The following is a 16,494-nucleotide window of genomic DNA, read 5'->3' as shown; positions in this document are numbered from 1 at the left end:
AATCCTAATGACTACCTTTTGAGAATTTAAAAGTCATTTAGAACTCTCACACACTTTGGGTAATAGCCATCAGGACAACGACCTGTGCAAGCCCCATTCATTACAATGAGGGCATGCACTGGAGAACATTCAGATTGATGGGGCCCTTCTTATGATTGCTAATTTTAAACTTGCAGGAAGATTTGAAATCACTCAAGCCAATAATTGCTCTGACTGATCTGCTGTGGATCTAAACATGGGGCCCTTTGTTCCCCTTGATTTTCCAGACAGTCCCAATTTGCTCATCAGCAAAAAAATATTTCCCTCTTTATGAAACACGTTGACATGGCCAGTCATGCAGTTCCGTCAGTATCACCCTGCTCTATTGGAGTTTATTCAACCATTAAAATGTAGCTTTAAGGACCAACATCACGTCCTCCTCCTCTCCCATCCATCTCCAAAAAATTCTTTCATTATATAACAAAAGACTAGTTTATAAAGCAAGCTTTTTAAAAAAATGCTATTCATCCCTTTCCAAACCTAACCAATTGTCTAAAGGCATCCAGGCAAATGAGAGCCATGAGATGCTAGTCTTCTCAACAGCATTCAGGCAGGAAACCTGGATTTATTTCTTTTTCAATAATTCTTATACCACACTTTTACCCAAAAGCCGATTTCAGGGTAGTGTGCATAAAAACCTAAAACCCACAATATTAAATGCATCAAAAAAATTATTAAACATAAACCATTGCATAAACATACAACAAAATTCAGAGGAACTGGGGAGTTCCAATTCACAAAACAAAGCCTATAGGTTGAAGTTCTCTTCCCACCTAAGCTTCCTAAACTCTTGCCTGCCTTTTCTTGCACTGCAGGGGGTTGGACTGCATGACCCTTTGGGTCCCTTCCAACTCTATGGTTTCTCAGATAAAATACTGGGGAACCCTAGCAAAGTACAGCTTGCATAAAAAGCCAAGCGTCTGAAAAATCAGTGCATCATCTATCGCATTTTTCTCCTAGTTCAGCTAAGCCCAAAGCCAGCAGGCTTAACTAAAGCTACTGGCTAACAAATACTTCAATAAACCAAGGGCAACCTGCTCCCCTGCCTAGTCACCAAGGCTGGCATGAGCAAAGGCAATGTGCAGCAGCCTTCCCAACCTGGTGCCCACAATTTGACAACGATTACCATCAACCCCAGGCCATATGATGCTAGGGCAGACTGGGGTAAGCCTGGTCTAGAGAGGTCACCTTTGCATATTTAATCCTCTACTTAGCATGAGCTGCTGATGGATTAAAGGACTTGCAACGTACCTTGGATGCAATGATGAAGAGTGTAGTCTCGGGGTTCAGCTCAGCCAAGGTTTTGGCCATGTGGGTACCGTCGATGTTGGAGACAAACCAAACACGAGGACCGCCCTTGGAATATGGCTTGAGGGCTTCTGTCACCATGAGGGGGCCCTAAAGACAAAGGGCTGTCAGAGCAGCTAAACATTTAGACCAAGTGCTTCCTTTGCAAAGAGAAGTCACGCAGCAGAACAGCTCACCAAATCTGATCCGCCAATGCCAACGTTGACCACATCAGTGATGGCTTTTCCCGTGTAGCCTTTCCAGTCACCGCTGCGAACTTTCTGCAAGTACAAAGACAGCCTTTATACAGTGCTTTCCAGTAATTCCAGTGGTTACAATGTAGGACTAGGACCTGGGAGACTAAATCCCCACTCAGCCATGAAGATGGAACAATCGTTGCCTCTCAGCCTAACCTACCACACAGGGTTACTGTGTGGACACATGGTTAGGAACTGGGTGTTAGATTTCAATTGCTTGGTGGGACACTTGCTTAGTTTAGTGGGGAGGATTCCAGGAGAGAGGGGAACAGGTGAAGACCATCTTGCGACCTGCGTCAGCTGGGTTATTCCTCTCCCACTTACCAGGCCATCTACCAACTGCCCTGTGGGAAGGAGCCGGGTGACTTTTTAATAAGTTAATATTGTTTGTTTAAAGTTAAAAAATTAAATTTAATACTACTTGTTTTCTGCCTTGGAAGGAATTGTACCCTAGAAGGCAGCATATAAGTAACTGTAATAAATAAAAAATAGCACAGCATCCAATTCTATTTAAAGTGGCGTTTTCCAACCTTGGTCCCCTCCAGATGTTTTGGACTACAAAGCAGTGTTGGCTAGGGTTCATGGAAGTTGTAATCCAAAACATCTGGAGGGGAACAGATGATCAGAAACGCTGATCACATTCCTGAATACGATGCCCAGTTATATGGACTGTGATCTCATAAATCCTTTATTATTTAAGTCTATGGAGTCTGTGTATATATGACGATGGGTTGCTACATTACTAGAATCTATATAAAAAAAGTTGTTCTCTCAACCCTACAGAGCATGCCAAAAAGTCTACAGCAAGGAATATTTTGCAGAGAGAGAGAACTGGGCTATTTAGGACAGTACTACAGCTCCCATCATTCCCATAGGCCATCCAATGTTCAGGGATCATGGGAGTTGGGATCCAAAAACAGCTGGGGAACCAAGAGTGAAGAGCACTGTTATATAGTATATACAACTAAATATACGTTATATAGAAGACAATATTTTTGCTATACAATAAACATTGATTTGTTCCAACAGAAATATGTAAACAGCTGAGGGACTACTAGTCCGCATGACAGCCAACATTAAACCTGCCTTATCCACAGAGCACAACCAGCAAATACCTGGCAGAAATTCTTCATTTTCTCCAAAACTTTGTTCACTTCTGGGACTACATCTTTGCCATCAACTAATATTGGAGTATTTGAGCGATTCCGCAAAGCAATATGGAGCACAGCTCGGTTCTAAAACGAGAAGAGAGGACAAGACAGTTATGGATAGTGCCAAGCAACAATTACTTACCAAAACCAAGAATCTCAGCAGAACTGATTGGCACTGATCTGAAGGAGCAAGACAAACTATTTTCCGTTCTCTTTCTGCTGGTTTTCTTCTATAGTTTGGGACACAACCCACTAGGAACTGCTTCTTCCAGTAGACCACAGTGAATGGGAACTCTGCAATGACCATAAGAGTCTGGCTACTGGATCAGGCCAGTGGCCCATCTAGTCCAGCATCCTGTTCTCAGAGTGACCAACCAGATGCTCATTATGGGAAACCCACAAACTAGACCCAAGCACAAGGACACTCTCCCCTCCTGCAGTTTCCAGAAACTTTACACGTACTGTTTGGTGGCACATATGAGCCGCCCAGGCAAAGGATGCTGGGCATTGAGTCTCTTTTCTAAACCAAAAGGTGCTTGGGCCAAGAGGACCAGAGGAATTTAGATTGCAGCAGCCAGGAAGGAGAAGGAAATGGGACCACTAGTTGCTGATTGCCTTTGGAACCAATAAGACCCTGCTGTCCTTCACTCAGCCACTCAAACACATTGTGCATTCACTTGTTTTATATCTCTCAAAGCAGTTTCACAGTAAGGAGTTGAAAACCGTAAAATAATGAAAAATCAAGTACTATAAAACATGCAAATAATATACAGGTGATATAAATGATCTTTTTTTAATAGTGTGTGTGTGTGTGTGTGTGTGTGTGTGTGTGTGTGTGTGTGTAAAAACTAAAATAAGCAGTAACAACCACAACTGGGTCAGATGCCACAGACTAGAGTGTAGTCTGGGGTTTCCAAAAAGGCTTCACTGGGCAGAAGTAGGGGTGAGGGAAACAGACATTTTTAAACAGCCAAGAATCAATTTGGCAAATGACGGGAGCAAGAAACAGGCTGTAGAAATTATTGTTAAAGGTCAAAAATTATGACAGAGGCTTGCATGTTTACTTCCTACAATTCTTTATTTGTATTGCTTTTCAAAGAAACTACAGAGTCTGGGAAGTATGTGATTTCGAATACAAAACCCGCTTCTTTGAATGTATGTTCAATTAGTGGGATGAGATGGGTAGCGTGCCCTAACACAGGTAGGCCGTTAAGCTGGGGCTTATTACTAAACAGCAACGACAAACTTATTTATAACAATCTGATGTTCAACAACAGCAGACAGAGAGGGAGGAAGTGATGGCAGCCCCCTACCCACAGGAAGGGACACACAAGAAATCAAGGTTGCTTGGCTAGATGGTCCAGCCACAGGGCTAGATGAACCACTGGCCTGATCCAGCTGCAGGCTCTTCTGATGCTCTTAAGGGCCAGCTTAGGGAAGGAATTTATTCTGCCACCTGGGGGCAGGGAAGACAGGAAGAGTGATGCTGGAAAGCACTCTGGCACAGCAGTGGCACGGAGGACCAAGTTACACTCAAGCCCTGTGGGTAGCCCCCCTGCACTGTTCCCTGTGTGTGGATGGTGCAGGATTTACTTGTTATGTGTATACTGCACCCCCAACCACAGAAGTCCCTGCAGCAGCTTACAAATACATGAAAAAGAAATCTATTAAACACACACACATCACCACAATTTACCAACACGGGAATTTTCTGTTGTAGCAACAGCTCCAGAAGAGCAACAAAAGCAGAAACGGCCAATAGCGTTGCAAAAAACAACAAACAAAACACTCCTTTCTTTCCACCCGATGACACGCACTACTTGGGTGCCACTGAGGAAAATGGCAGGATGCCCCTCACTTTTGCGTTCTGCGTGTCACAGGGCAAATGGACATGCGAAGGGGCTTCTGGTAAACTTGGTACACAACAGAGGCCTTCATCCTTCAGATAGCATTGTGCACCAAAACATCCTTCAGATAGCATTGTGCACCAAAATAATGAACACCAAAACCACAGAGGGGAGTTTCAGTTGCCACGAAGAGGAAGTGGCTTCTACACACTTGACACATCTCAGAGAAGTTCCTTAACATTTAATGTGAAGCAATCGTAAAATTCCAACAAAAACTTGCGGCATTTCTGCTTTGCAGTGGCAAAGAATGTGTGTTGAGAATAATACTTCGTGCCCAGTATGCAACACGCTTCATGTTATGGGTTATTATATTATAACCAATAAAATACAGAGCTGATTCAGGAATTACTGAGATAGCAATCCTTCTATCAAGCTCTGCATTATATTGTGGATTTTAGATCCACATGGAGGTGGTGGCGGGACTGTCAGAAAGGAGGTTTCTCCAAGGTCAATCAGCAAAGACAGAGATCCATAGGGAACTTCCTGGTTCATTTCACATCCTGTTCACATCAGGTCAGCTTGATCTGTAACAACTATAAGGCTACCATAAGCCCAGAAAGGGGGAAAGATATGAAACCAGTTCAAGATCATAGAAGAGGCATGTCCCCATAGAGATGCAATACACTTTTTGACAGAATGAGACTATTCACACATTTAGCTTCATGTGAAGTTTAAAAAAACCTTTAACACAAAAACAAACTAGATATATTGGAAAAGCTATACAATTTATTCATGAATCTGGCAACTGAAAACCAGTCTAATATTTAATCCTTGGACTACATAGCAAAATATCTAGAGAATGGTGGCCAGATCATTGCCTTTATACCCCCCCCACCCCCCGCAAACCACAAAAACCCCAGCACACACTCTCTGACTCTGGTTCTCTCTCACACACACACACACTATTTTCCAGAAACCCTATACAGCTGTTTGAAGCCCTGCTTTGTGTGCTGGAAACACCCCCTCCCTGTTACTGAGCAGGAACCCACAGACAAAAATAAAAAGTAGGTATACCTCAGTGAAGTTGATCTTTTCTCCAGTGAACATTTGCTCCCTTGCTTTCTCAACGCCCCTTGATTTTGCCTGAAAGTAAAAGTTGACCTTTTAGTAAATACGACTATCAGCTTTCCAAATCCAGCAGTCACATAAGAGATGACCCCTCCCTCGCTAACCCCCTCCAGTATGCCAGTAGCTTCCTTTTACACACACACAATGTCATTCTTCTCTGCCTGTTCCTAAAAGATCCTCTAAATCAGGAATGGAGAGCCTCAGCCCCAGGACTAAATGTGGCCCTCCAGGCCCCCTGAATTGTATCACAGCCACACCACTTACTAGCCCAGCTCCTCCCACCCCCCAAGTTCAAGTCTGGAATGTGTCCTTCCAACTCTGTTGATGCCCTCTTGGATTACTTGAATGGAAGCTAGAAAGGGGTGTGTGAATGTGTGTACAAAGTAGTCTATACAAGTGTAAAAACACTCGCTGCTCTGCCATTCCTCCCCGCCCCTGGCCCAGCCCACCCCTAGCACGTGGCCCCTGGAAGCTTGCCCAGGTTGCTTCAAATCACCTTCACCAACCTGGAACCCTCCAAATGTTTTTGAACTACACCTTCCATCAGTACTGGTTAAGCCTGGGCTAATGGGAGCAGATATTCTAAGCATTTGGAGGGCACTAGCTTTGGTATAACTTTTGGTGAAGCCCCCCGTCGAACTGGACTGCAGTTTTCAAGCACAGGGACAAGACGGTTGCCCCTTACATTTGTTGTCAGGGCAGCTGGGCTCTGTGTAAGCATGCAGGGAGATCCTGGGCTTTATGAAACCACAGCAAACCAAGGCCATGATGTGAAATTGGAAATACCCCTTTGCTCACAAACACTATCTTGTACCGACAGACATTTGTGGGCATGAGTCCACTGTTGTTCTGGAGCTTGGTTTGCTTCAGGTGTTCTGTAAAGCTTCATGTACATTGAAAGTGGCAGACTACCAGCTGCACTACGCTTTTCCTGATTATTAAAAACATATTTATTTGCATACCCAGTTTTAATGTTCTTGGTTAGGGCAATAACGAGATTTTGTTTTTCACAATACATTATATTACTGTATCAGCTTCACTGCTGTAAACAGCTTTGGACTTTCTGTAACCAGAAGCTCTAAATAAATAGGATTCGTGTTCAAGCTCTAAATAAATAGGATTCTTTGTTGGAAGCCGCCCAGAGTGGCTGGGGAAACCCAGCCAGATGGGCGGGGTACAAATAATAAATTTATTAATTATTATTATTATTATTATTATTAGGTGAATTACCAGTTCTATCAGCATCTTCATCACTTCCTCTGTAACCAAGTTCTTTGAATAGTCCACCAAGATATCCCCATGGTCACTCTTCAAGGTCAAGCTGCCAAAAGAATTAAAAGCAAGCCATCATGTTATGTGAACATTTTCAGAAACACTGCACCACCACATGGGTGACTTTAAAAAACAAGATTTACTGGATATTAGCCAACATTGCTTGTTTGTATTCACATGCCCCAGGTCACAAGAGAATGATAAACATCCAAGGCAAAGAGCACCAAGAGACTTCCTCAGCTCACTTCTTGGGCTTCTGGGTAAAATCAAGTGTGGCATCAGCCTGCAGTCTCCACTTTGCGACAGAGTCTGCTTGTTCCAGCATAATTTTTGCACCTTTTCTCCTCTCTTTCCACTTTCTGCTTCTGTAACATCTTCCCTGAATAAGAGTTCCGAAAAACTCAAAAGCTTGCCACTATTTCGTGACACTTTGGTTGTTCCTAATAAAAGTATTGTCCAACTCTGGACTTTGGAGCTGCAACTGTAGTGTGTGCCCCTCCCAAAAGATTATTTTTATCAACGCACCCACCCAGGGGAAGAGTCACATCTAATGCTAATCGCAGCACAGAAACATGCATGAATATTTTTAATAGGGCAATGGATTTAATTGCTTTTTACTATTTATTTTGTGTGGTTTTTAGTTGCATCTTTTATTATTTATGCTGTGAGCTACCTTGGGCCCTGCACTGGGAGAAAGGGCCGATATAAATTAATAAAGTAAATAATGATTTTTGAAGGAAGCATGTGGAATAGTAGGGTTTTTATTTTTAAGGCAAAGGTAATTCATGGAAAAAGAAGAGTTCATCCCTTCTGCTTATTTACATGCTAATCCTATTTGGGAGTTGTATAATCTAATCCTCAACTGTCTCCAAAATATGTGGGCTTAGCTAGCCAGCCAGCCTAAACATGCCTGTTCTGCATCAGAGGATGGAGAGAGTTCAGAGTAATATAAGAGAGCTATCCCTTCCCACAGTGTACACACATTTGCAGATTTACAGTGTTCAAAGCTAGCCAGAGAGCTCAGGAAAACACCAATGGCAATGGCTACAACCCACATTCTGACACTAGGCTTGGATTGCTGCAATACAGAGGTGGGAAGGAATTGCTAATTAAGAAAATGCAAAGTTGACTCTCAGTGGGGCAGGCTGGAAACAAGACACTGGCCATTCAGGAACACAGGTAGGGAGAGGGTGCCCCACTTTTATTTCCACAGCTGACTTTGCAGAACCTCCAAGACATTTTCTGAAGCCTCCCTTGACAGAGCACCTTCTGCTTGAGCGCCCATCCTTCAATGCAGCATCCAAGAATATACAGAGCAGCTACTCAGGTGGAAAGAGATGAGTCACGCAGGCAGCAACCATGAGTCCACAGAAGCACAGAGTTGGGCCAAGTTCTTGTGTATATTTTGCCTCCCCTGATCTGACCAGAACCCTTGTCGCCACGATTTGAGGGAAAGTAAGAAACACCTTTAAGGTGCATTCAGATATGGGCCACAACCCACTGCAGGAATTTCCTACACACACACACACAGCCTAGGAGAAGTGAAAGATTCTGCCACACCAAGCTAAAAAAGTCCAAATGGCACACACCCCTAGACACACACTCGGAACAGAACTTTCTGTTCATCCTCTTTCACAAGCCCTATTTCAGCTTCCCAGTGGATCATGTCCCTTCTCCCACATGCCACTTTTAATGGGGCTCAAAACCCACTATTTAGCTCCATCTCAGTTCTGCAGAGTTTGCACTGAAATGAATGGAGCTGCACAACTTATTTCAGAGTTGTGTGCAGCAGTGGCAGAAGTTACTAGAGTAAGGCTGTATGTCAGACATTTGGACACACACACACACACACACAGCCAGATGCCAGGCTAGTTGGATCTACTAGTTTATTAAAATGCCCAAGATCTATCAACCAGAGTCACATGCAAAAGGGCACACTGTTAGAATTAAATAAGCACGTTCTGAACTTAGGAATTCCTTTTCTGAACTTGTTCAGCCGTTCCACACAACAGTCTAATCCTGGTTAGCTGTATTTATGTCAACAGCCTGATTTAGGTGGGGGAATATTGGTTTGTGGTTGCTACTGCTAAACAATTGGGAGTCAGAAAGCCTATACCAAAACAGCCAGAGATCTACCTTCTGCCTACCCCTATCTAAAAAGGTAGAATGCCATGCCTGCTACTGCCAATCAGTTAACAGGACTAGGCTAGACCGACTGTGTCTGACCCAGTACAAGAAATGATGCTCTTGAGCCTGGTGCTTAGGAACCTGTAATATTTTTCTAGCATTTATAGTAAAATGTTTACATACCACAGAGCGTTTTTTTAAAAAAATGAGTTCCACCTGCAGTCTAAAGTGATAGTCTATTTTTTTTATTTCTTTATATACATACACACACACACGCTATTTCACAGAACAATAGCATGTAAGTGGTTTACAATAAAAATTGTAAAATTGTATTTTAACAAGCAGTTTACAATAACACATAAAGCCATACAATAAAAACAATTAAAAACAAAAATAATTAAAAATCAGACATCAATCAATTCAGTGGAAAGATGAATTCTGAACTGCCCACATATAGTGGAATAGTGAAGTTTTCAGTGTTCTGTTCTGAGGAGTGCAACACAGACGATGAACGAGGGTTAAAAAGTAGAGAAAAGCATGCCATGTATGAAGCCACAATCAGTGGTATCTAATCCCAAGGGCGGCTTAGCTGGTCACATCTGTCAACAGCTAAAAGTTCATGACAGCCATCTAGAAAGGCTGCAATAGATGGTAGGAAAAGGGAAGTGCAATTAATTTCGTTTTGTTAGGACATCCTTGCTATGCTGAAAAAGAGAAGCAGCACATTGAAAATGGTCTCTGTCTAAAACTAGAGCACCATCATGCTGGCCTACCTCTGGTGAACCACTAAATGCAAGTCCAAAATAGGAAAGAAACAAGACCCAACAAGAAACAAATTTTTGATTTTGAGCAAATGGGGTTTGGGGACAGGGGAACATAACACACTCTCTGCACGAAGGTTGCTCTGGGAAGTCCCTGCTCCAAAAGCTTTCTCTGTAGACTAGTATCCATTAAGAGTAAGGCCATTTCAGTAGTTGCTGTTTCCTGAAGGCAGGCCATGGGGACTTAGCTTTTCAATGAGTTTAAGCAAGCAGAGAAAGGCTAGAATATCAAACAAGGCCTTTGAGACGCCTAAGGTGTGTGTGTGTGTTCTGCATGCAAACACAGCTAAGAAAAGTAAACTACAGGTGGAATATAAGAGGAAATCAATCTTTTAGTGTGCCAGCTTCGCACTTTGTTTAGACAAGCCTACCCAGATATTTAGAATGTTAACATGTGCTTGAATCTACTTTTAGCTTCTTGTGGATTTAAATTATTTTTCAACAGTAACTGTTTTTACATTTTTACTTATTTTATTGTTTTATTCTTGTTGCAAACAGCTTTGGAGGTTTCTTTAAGTGGTGTAACAAATTATGTGAAATACCAGCAGGTTGACATGACTCAAACCATCCTTCCCTAACGTAGTGCCCTCCAGATGTTTTGGATTACAATTCCCATCATGGCTGGGATGTTGAACATTTGGTGGCCACCAGGTTAGGGAAGGCAGCAGACTTAAAACAAAGCCCTATACTGGCACTAATGGGTCACCAGAAGGGATAGCAGTTCAGTGTGGTTTGAAGATTAAACTGTTTTGGTTTATTTTTCAATTATTCCAGAATGTATCAACTGCTCTATATAAGCCTCAAATGGTGCAGAAGGTGGCTTGAAGACAGGGCATCCTATAAAGCTTTTCCAGCTTCTAGGCAAGCTTCTAGCTCAGCTAGCCACCAATATCACTCTAGCAGCCCAGCTTCTTGCATGATGTTCAGCAGCATTTTATTGGTTCCCCAAAAACACCACACACCCTGGAGGCAGTTGAGAATAATTCCAGGGCTGGGCTCATTTCAGCCTTGCAGAGTCTATTTTTACTATCATCCCAACGGTGCACTGATGCGTTGTGACAGTTGAAAAGGAAGAATGCATACTCAAAGCCTCTTTAACATAACAAATCTGCATTAAGAGATCCCATGAATGCCCACCTCGCCCAAGAGCACAGATCCCTTCCAGACCAGACAAAGCTCCATCTAGTCTTTGCAAGAATCTGGGCAACCAGCCAGGCAACCAGGTGATCTTAATACTGGGATGGGCAGGAAGGGGGACATGACCCACCTGCTACCTTTCAATGAACAGGATTATTGCACACAAGGCCCCAGAATTCGCAAGAGAGAAATGCCTCCACGGTTGTCTCAGAATGTAGCACTCACACAACATGGACTGATACACATTGGGCACTCAAGCTTCCAACAGGTACCAAACAGTTACCTGATTAAATCCATTGCAATTCACCACCCATCTGCTTGTCTGCAGGAAATAGCTATAGTCTCCTCACCCCATGCAGAAAACAAGCCAGTGGCAACTACAAGGCTACCAAGGGCTAGTAAACCTGATGGACATGCTCTGCCTACACAATCAGAGGCAGTAATGCTTCTGAACACCGCTTGCTGGAAACTGCAGGAGGGGAGAATGCTCTTGTTCTTGAGAGTTTCCCACCAACATCTCAGTGGCCACTGTGAGAACGGGATGCTGGACTAGATGGGCCATTGGCCTGATCCTGCCAGGGCTCTTCTTGTGTTCTTTTGGCACAGAATCACGGGCTACTAGATTCCTACAGTCCCCCCCCCTTTTTTTTTTAGATCTAAATAAAGGTAAATTACACATTTTGTCCTGCCTTAAAATATATACAACCCCCCTAAAAATAAAAATAAATGTTTTTGACTTTGTTGACGTGTAACATTTAGGCAACACCAAGTCCACTTTATTGAGTTTTGTCCCTCATCAAGCATTTTTGTTAACTACTTTTGGCACCTAGAGAAGTTATATGGCATGCACAAAAAGTCAGCTGAATAACATGTTACATTAGATTGCTACTAATTTATTGCAGCAGAAAATTTCACGATGATTCAAAAAATTTCCACAAGACTCCACCCCAATCACAGTTCCTTACTCTCGGCAAAACTGAGGCACATAAAATCACCCATATTTCCATTTTACAGATGAAGAAACTCATCTGAAATCAAACCTTCTAGCTACAGTTAAGCAGGCATTAGGAAACAATGTGGGGCACTGGGTGGGTTGGCTCTTTCTTTAGAACAGTCTCATGAGAGATCAAAAATTGATCTGATGCTCAGACGTGTTCACTTTGCAGGGAACGCTACAATAGGAGGAATAATGGCCAGTCTGCCCGCTATCTGCTCTTCAGGTGCTCTGAACGAAATGGAATGGAGTCAGGCCACTAAACAAAAGGTTCCCTGTATTGGTGAACCTGGGAAAAATCAACCAGCCATTAGAAAGAAATTATTTCCTTCCATTATTTTTAAGTAAACTGCGCCAGTTCAGTGGTTCCCAAAATTTTCCTTGAATGGGATTGCACATTCCCAGATTGTGGTTATGAGTACTGGACTACCTGGGAGGCTAGAGTTCAAAGCCCTGCTGAGTCCTGAACCTCACTGAGTGACCTTGGGTCTGTCACTGACTCTCAGTCCCTAATCTACTCCACAGAGTTGCTGAGAGGATGAAATGGAGGGGAGAACTACCGGTATATTGTACACCTTAAGCTTCCTAGAAGAAGAAAGAGGGAAATGAATGTAATAAACTATGTTTCACAGAACAGTATAGATCAGAAAATTACCCATGTCTAACGACCAGTAGGAGGTAAACGTTTTGATGCAACTGTAAAACCCACCCAAAGGTCTTTCTCTTTAAGCTGTTAGGTAACTCTTGCAACAAATTGCAGCCTTATGAAACTTATTATGAACACACTCAGGGTAACCAAGATATTGCTTTGCATGTCATTTTACTGCTAAGGTTTTACAAAAGTTTAAAATGAAAGCTGCCTCATGTGTGAGAGATGAAGTGATGATGCTTTAAGTTACAAAAGCCTTATATTATGAAGGCCGGGAGGTAAAGGTCAATGGCAGGAAGTGGATAAGATACCAGTTATCACATGCATGATATGTACATCTGTGACACCAATGCAGACCCATGTATTTCAGTGCATCCACGTGTGGAGAAAAGCAAGCAATGGTGTAAATGTGATTTCAAACAGCACAGAAATATCCATGCAGCCAGTCATGTGTGAAGCATCCTTAGGTGATGATAGGGCTAGCCATTCAGAGGCATAAGGCTCATTTAACCAGGCCTCTTCATCTAGATCCTGAGTCTCCTACCTTCTTAGGCCTGTGGGCACATTTGGCTTTTTGAGCAAGCGCCACTGACCCCACACCCTTCCATCAATTTTCACCCTCCTCACCTGGATCAGCCTCCCCACAGAGAGACAAAAAGCATGTGCATATACGGAGGGCCATCTATACTGGTGTTACTAATATAGTACTTGTGACTAAGAGTGTCACCGATAAATCAAGGGGTAGACAGAGATAAACCTTATTTGCCTTTTATACTTCAATGTACATTAGCACTATGATGTTTGAGCCTCGTTCCTCTTTGTTTATGGAGTGGAGAAGTCATCTACTTCAATTAATTGCTATGAAATATGGAACCTCTGGGGCTGGGAATATTCCTCTATGTGCTGATTTTATTTGCCTTTTTAATCTGCCTTTGTATTTCATTCTTTATAGCTTTTCTTGTTTGCACTGAAAACTCCAACAAAAATTATTAAACAAACAAACAAAGTGCGCGCACACAGACACAGTCTTTGCTTTTTCAAAGGATCTGGGTAAATGTCAGATCCAGTAAAATTTGGCTGATCCTTCAGAAGCACATAGAGCTGAAAGGGAAAGCGGGAAAGAGCACCAGGCTCCCCTCCCATATGCTATAAAATAAGGAACATGACCTCTGGATGCTGCTGGGGTCACAGATGACCTGTTTATTGAGCTGCCTTCCATATTTGCAGGGGCATCAGACAATGTGGGTCATTTGTGGATTTGTCTGAAGGAGGCTGGACAACGATGTTAATACAAGTGTCATTCCGCACTTTTCTTATAGCAAGAAGTCCCTTATTTGTTGTGCAGAAGCTCCAAATCAGCTTTATTTCCACAACCAGATATTTGCCAGGATGCGACTGAATCCCACCTGAATACAGGGCGTCTGGAAGTGCCCTCAGATAAGGAGGCAAAATTTCCACATTAGAGAAAGATGAGGCACTCATATATGCTCTATGTCAGGAATAGACAGCAATCAGATGGAAACCAGGAGTCACACCACTTAATTTCTATTTTAAAGCACAATCATCGCCAAGTCCTCAAGATATAAAGGCAGAAATTCAACCTCAAGAGGAAACATTTACTGATCATTTCACTGTTTTTAGCCATATGGCTAAACTTAGGGAAGATTCCACAATGTGCAAAATGTCATCTAATGGTCTGCCACTTATACACAGGTAGCATTATTAATGCCACAATCCTAAAACATTTCCTGGTAATGGGGCCTGCTTAGATAGGATTGTGCTGTATATAAAGGAGAAGAAGCTGAAACAAGGTGACAATGGACAAGAAATTGCTCCCTGTTTTTAAAGAGGAAATAGAAACTAGAAATAATTCTAGTTGCTTGGAAACTATGGCAATGCAACTGACTCTGGTTTTCAACCCACTCCCCAACTCCAAAAAAACCCCAATTGCTAAGTTTCCCTTTGCATTTATTTTGCACATGACAGAATCAGTCTCCTAATTGGGGCTTCATTTGTGGACAAACTGTGAAGCAACCTTGGTTGTGTGCTGCAGCCGTCTTCTGTTACACCAGCCACAGCTCAGCAATGGAGAGCCCATGCTTCCTATGCAAAAGGTCCCAAGTCCAACCCTTTTCAGTAAATTGTCAGAGAGCAAGTACGCCAGCCTTCCCCAACCTGGCGCCCTTTCCAACTGTTTTGGACTACAACCCACATCAGCACTGGTATCAAATAGGTGTCCTGGCTGGGGCCGATGGGAGTTGCAGTCCAAAAGATCTAGAGGAGGTTATCTGGCTGAAGGCCTTTTTCTGGCTAAGACTTGATTGCTCAAGGGGGGGGGGGGGGCGACTTACTTTGCCCATAAGTCAAACACATAACAATTTGAAATGAAGCCAAGTAGTTCACCAATCAGTTTCTATTCTTTCCATACCAACCTGCAAAATCTGGCGCTGCAGGATCTTAAGTTTCGAGTAATTACTAAATCACAAAGTGGATTCTTTCGGAGCCACTCCAAAAAATCTTAAGGTGATTTGTCACAATTTGTTTAGAACCAAATTTCTTAGCTATCTTTTATTATTGAGAGCTGGACAAAATAATAGCTGTAACCTGGAATTATTTTTTTTATGGCAATGCTCATCGCTTCCCCAGCCCCACTCCCCTTCAATGTCATCCATCATCATTCCAGCTCCTGGCTCCTCAGTATGGAAAAGGTGGAGGAGCCCAATTCTGAGCAACAATCTGGAGCAGGTGAGAAAGACCCGAAAGGTCCACGTGCAGAGTAGAGAGCCGTTTGAGACGCTGAATGAATCTGTTGCACGAGTCACGCTATAGCACAGACGACGGGCAATGAATGACACGTCCCGTTCCCCACTTCCCCTCCGTGCATTATAATGGGGGTTGGAGCCGTGGGGCAGGAGTTAGGGAGACCAGCAGCAAGTGCCAATACTTAACGATTCTAGACTCTGTCCCCAACCTGCTCTTTGCTCAGCTCCATTCGGGCGCCTCTGAGGCGGAGTAATGGGGCAGGCAAAGCCAGCCCTATGGCTGGTTGTTAAGTAAGCAAAAAGGCAGCCGGGCAAGCAGGTGCGTGGGGGGGCTAGCCGAGGTCGGTGGGGCAGTGCCCCCCTAGGCCTGGCCTCCCCGGGGTTGGTGGAGGAAGCGGCGAGGCGGCTCGCCGTGACTCAGCAAGAGAAGCCTCCCGCGCGAACGGCCCACAATGCCCCTCTCGCTCTGCCGGCAGCCGCGGCTGTGCCTGTCCGCACGTAGCGCGTTGCAAGGAGGAGTCAAGGGCAAGCAGGCGGGCGGCCCCGACGGCGCGCCCGTCCTGCCTCGGGGCTACAGAAGATCAGGCGAGCCCGGAGCTGCTTTTGCAGCGCGTCCTGCGACTCGGGGCCCGCTTGCAAGCCGCCGCTTCGCAGACGGAGCTGCCCGGCCATCGCAGGTGCCCCTGCCCCGCGATGGCCGTCGAGAGACAAGTCCCGGCGCGGCCAGAGAGGAGCAGCAGCAGCAGCCCGCCCGTCGGGCCCCGCCGCGTGCGCGTTCGCGGGACCGACCTGAACTTGCTGAAGCGCTCCGGGTCGGCCTGGAAGAGCTGTCGGAGGACGAGCTGGGCGCCGTGGGCCTTGTGCCAGGCGGCCAGTTTCTGGAAGGCGGCGTCGGCGGAGAGAGCCATGATGCCGAGTGGCGGAGCGGCGGTGGCGGCTTAGCGAGCGGGAGATGCGGGCGCGGAGAGGGAAGCGGAGGCGGAGCAGGAGGAGGCGAGGCGGGCGGAGCAGGCGCTTTTGAGC

General features: G+C 44.3%; 1 protein-coding gene across 1 annotated transcript in view; it reads right to left on the bottom strand.

Annotated features, from left to right (window-relative positions):
- GPI (glucose-6-phosphate isomerase) overlaps positions 1-16,494 on the bottom strand; it is a 30,334-nt gene extending 13,840 nt beyond the window's left edge. Inside the window, exons 1-6 of the mRNA XM_028739370.2 lie at positions 16,261-16,494; positions 6,940-7,030; positions 5,656-5,724; positions 2,699-2,818; positions 1,524-1,607; positions 1,291-1,437 (exon numbers count right to left, since the gene is read on the bottom strand). Of these exons, the coding sequence (XP_028595203.2) occupies positions 1,291-1,437; positions 1,524-1,607; positions 2,699-2,818; positions 5,656-5,724; positions 6,940-7,030; positions 16,261-16,379 (630 nt within the window). The 5' untranslated portion in view covers positions 16,380-16,494. The remainder of the gene's footprint in view (positions 1-1,290; positions 1,438-1,523; positions 1,608-2,698; positions 2,819-5,655; positions 5,725-6,939; positions 7,031-16,260) is intronic.

Source organism: Podarcis muralis, chromosome 7 (assembly GCF_964188315.1).
Source record: "Podarcis muralis chromosome 7, rPodMur119.hap1.1, whole genome shotgun sequence".
Lineage (NCBI taxonomy): Eukaryota > Metazoa > Chordata > Lepidosauria > Squamata > Lacertidae > Podarcis > Podarcis muralis.
This window is presented reverse-complemented; position numbering and strand designations above follow the sequence as displayed.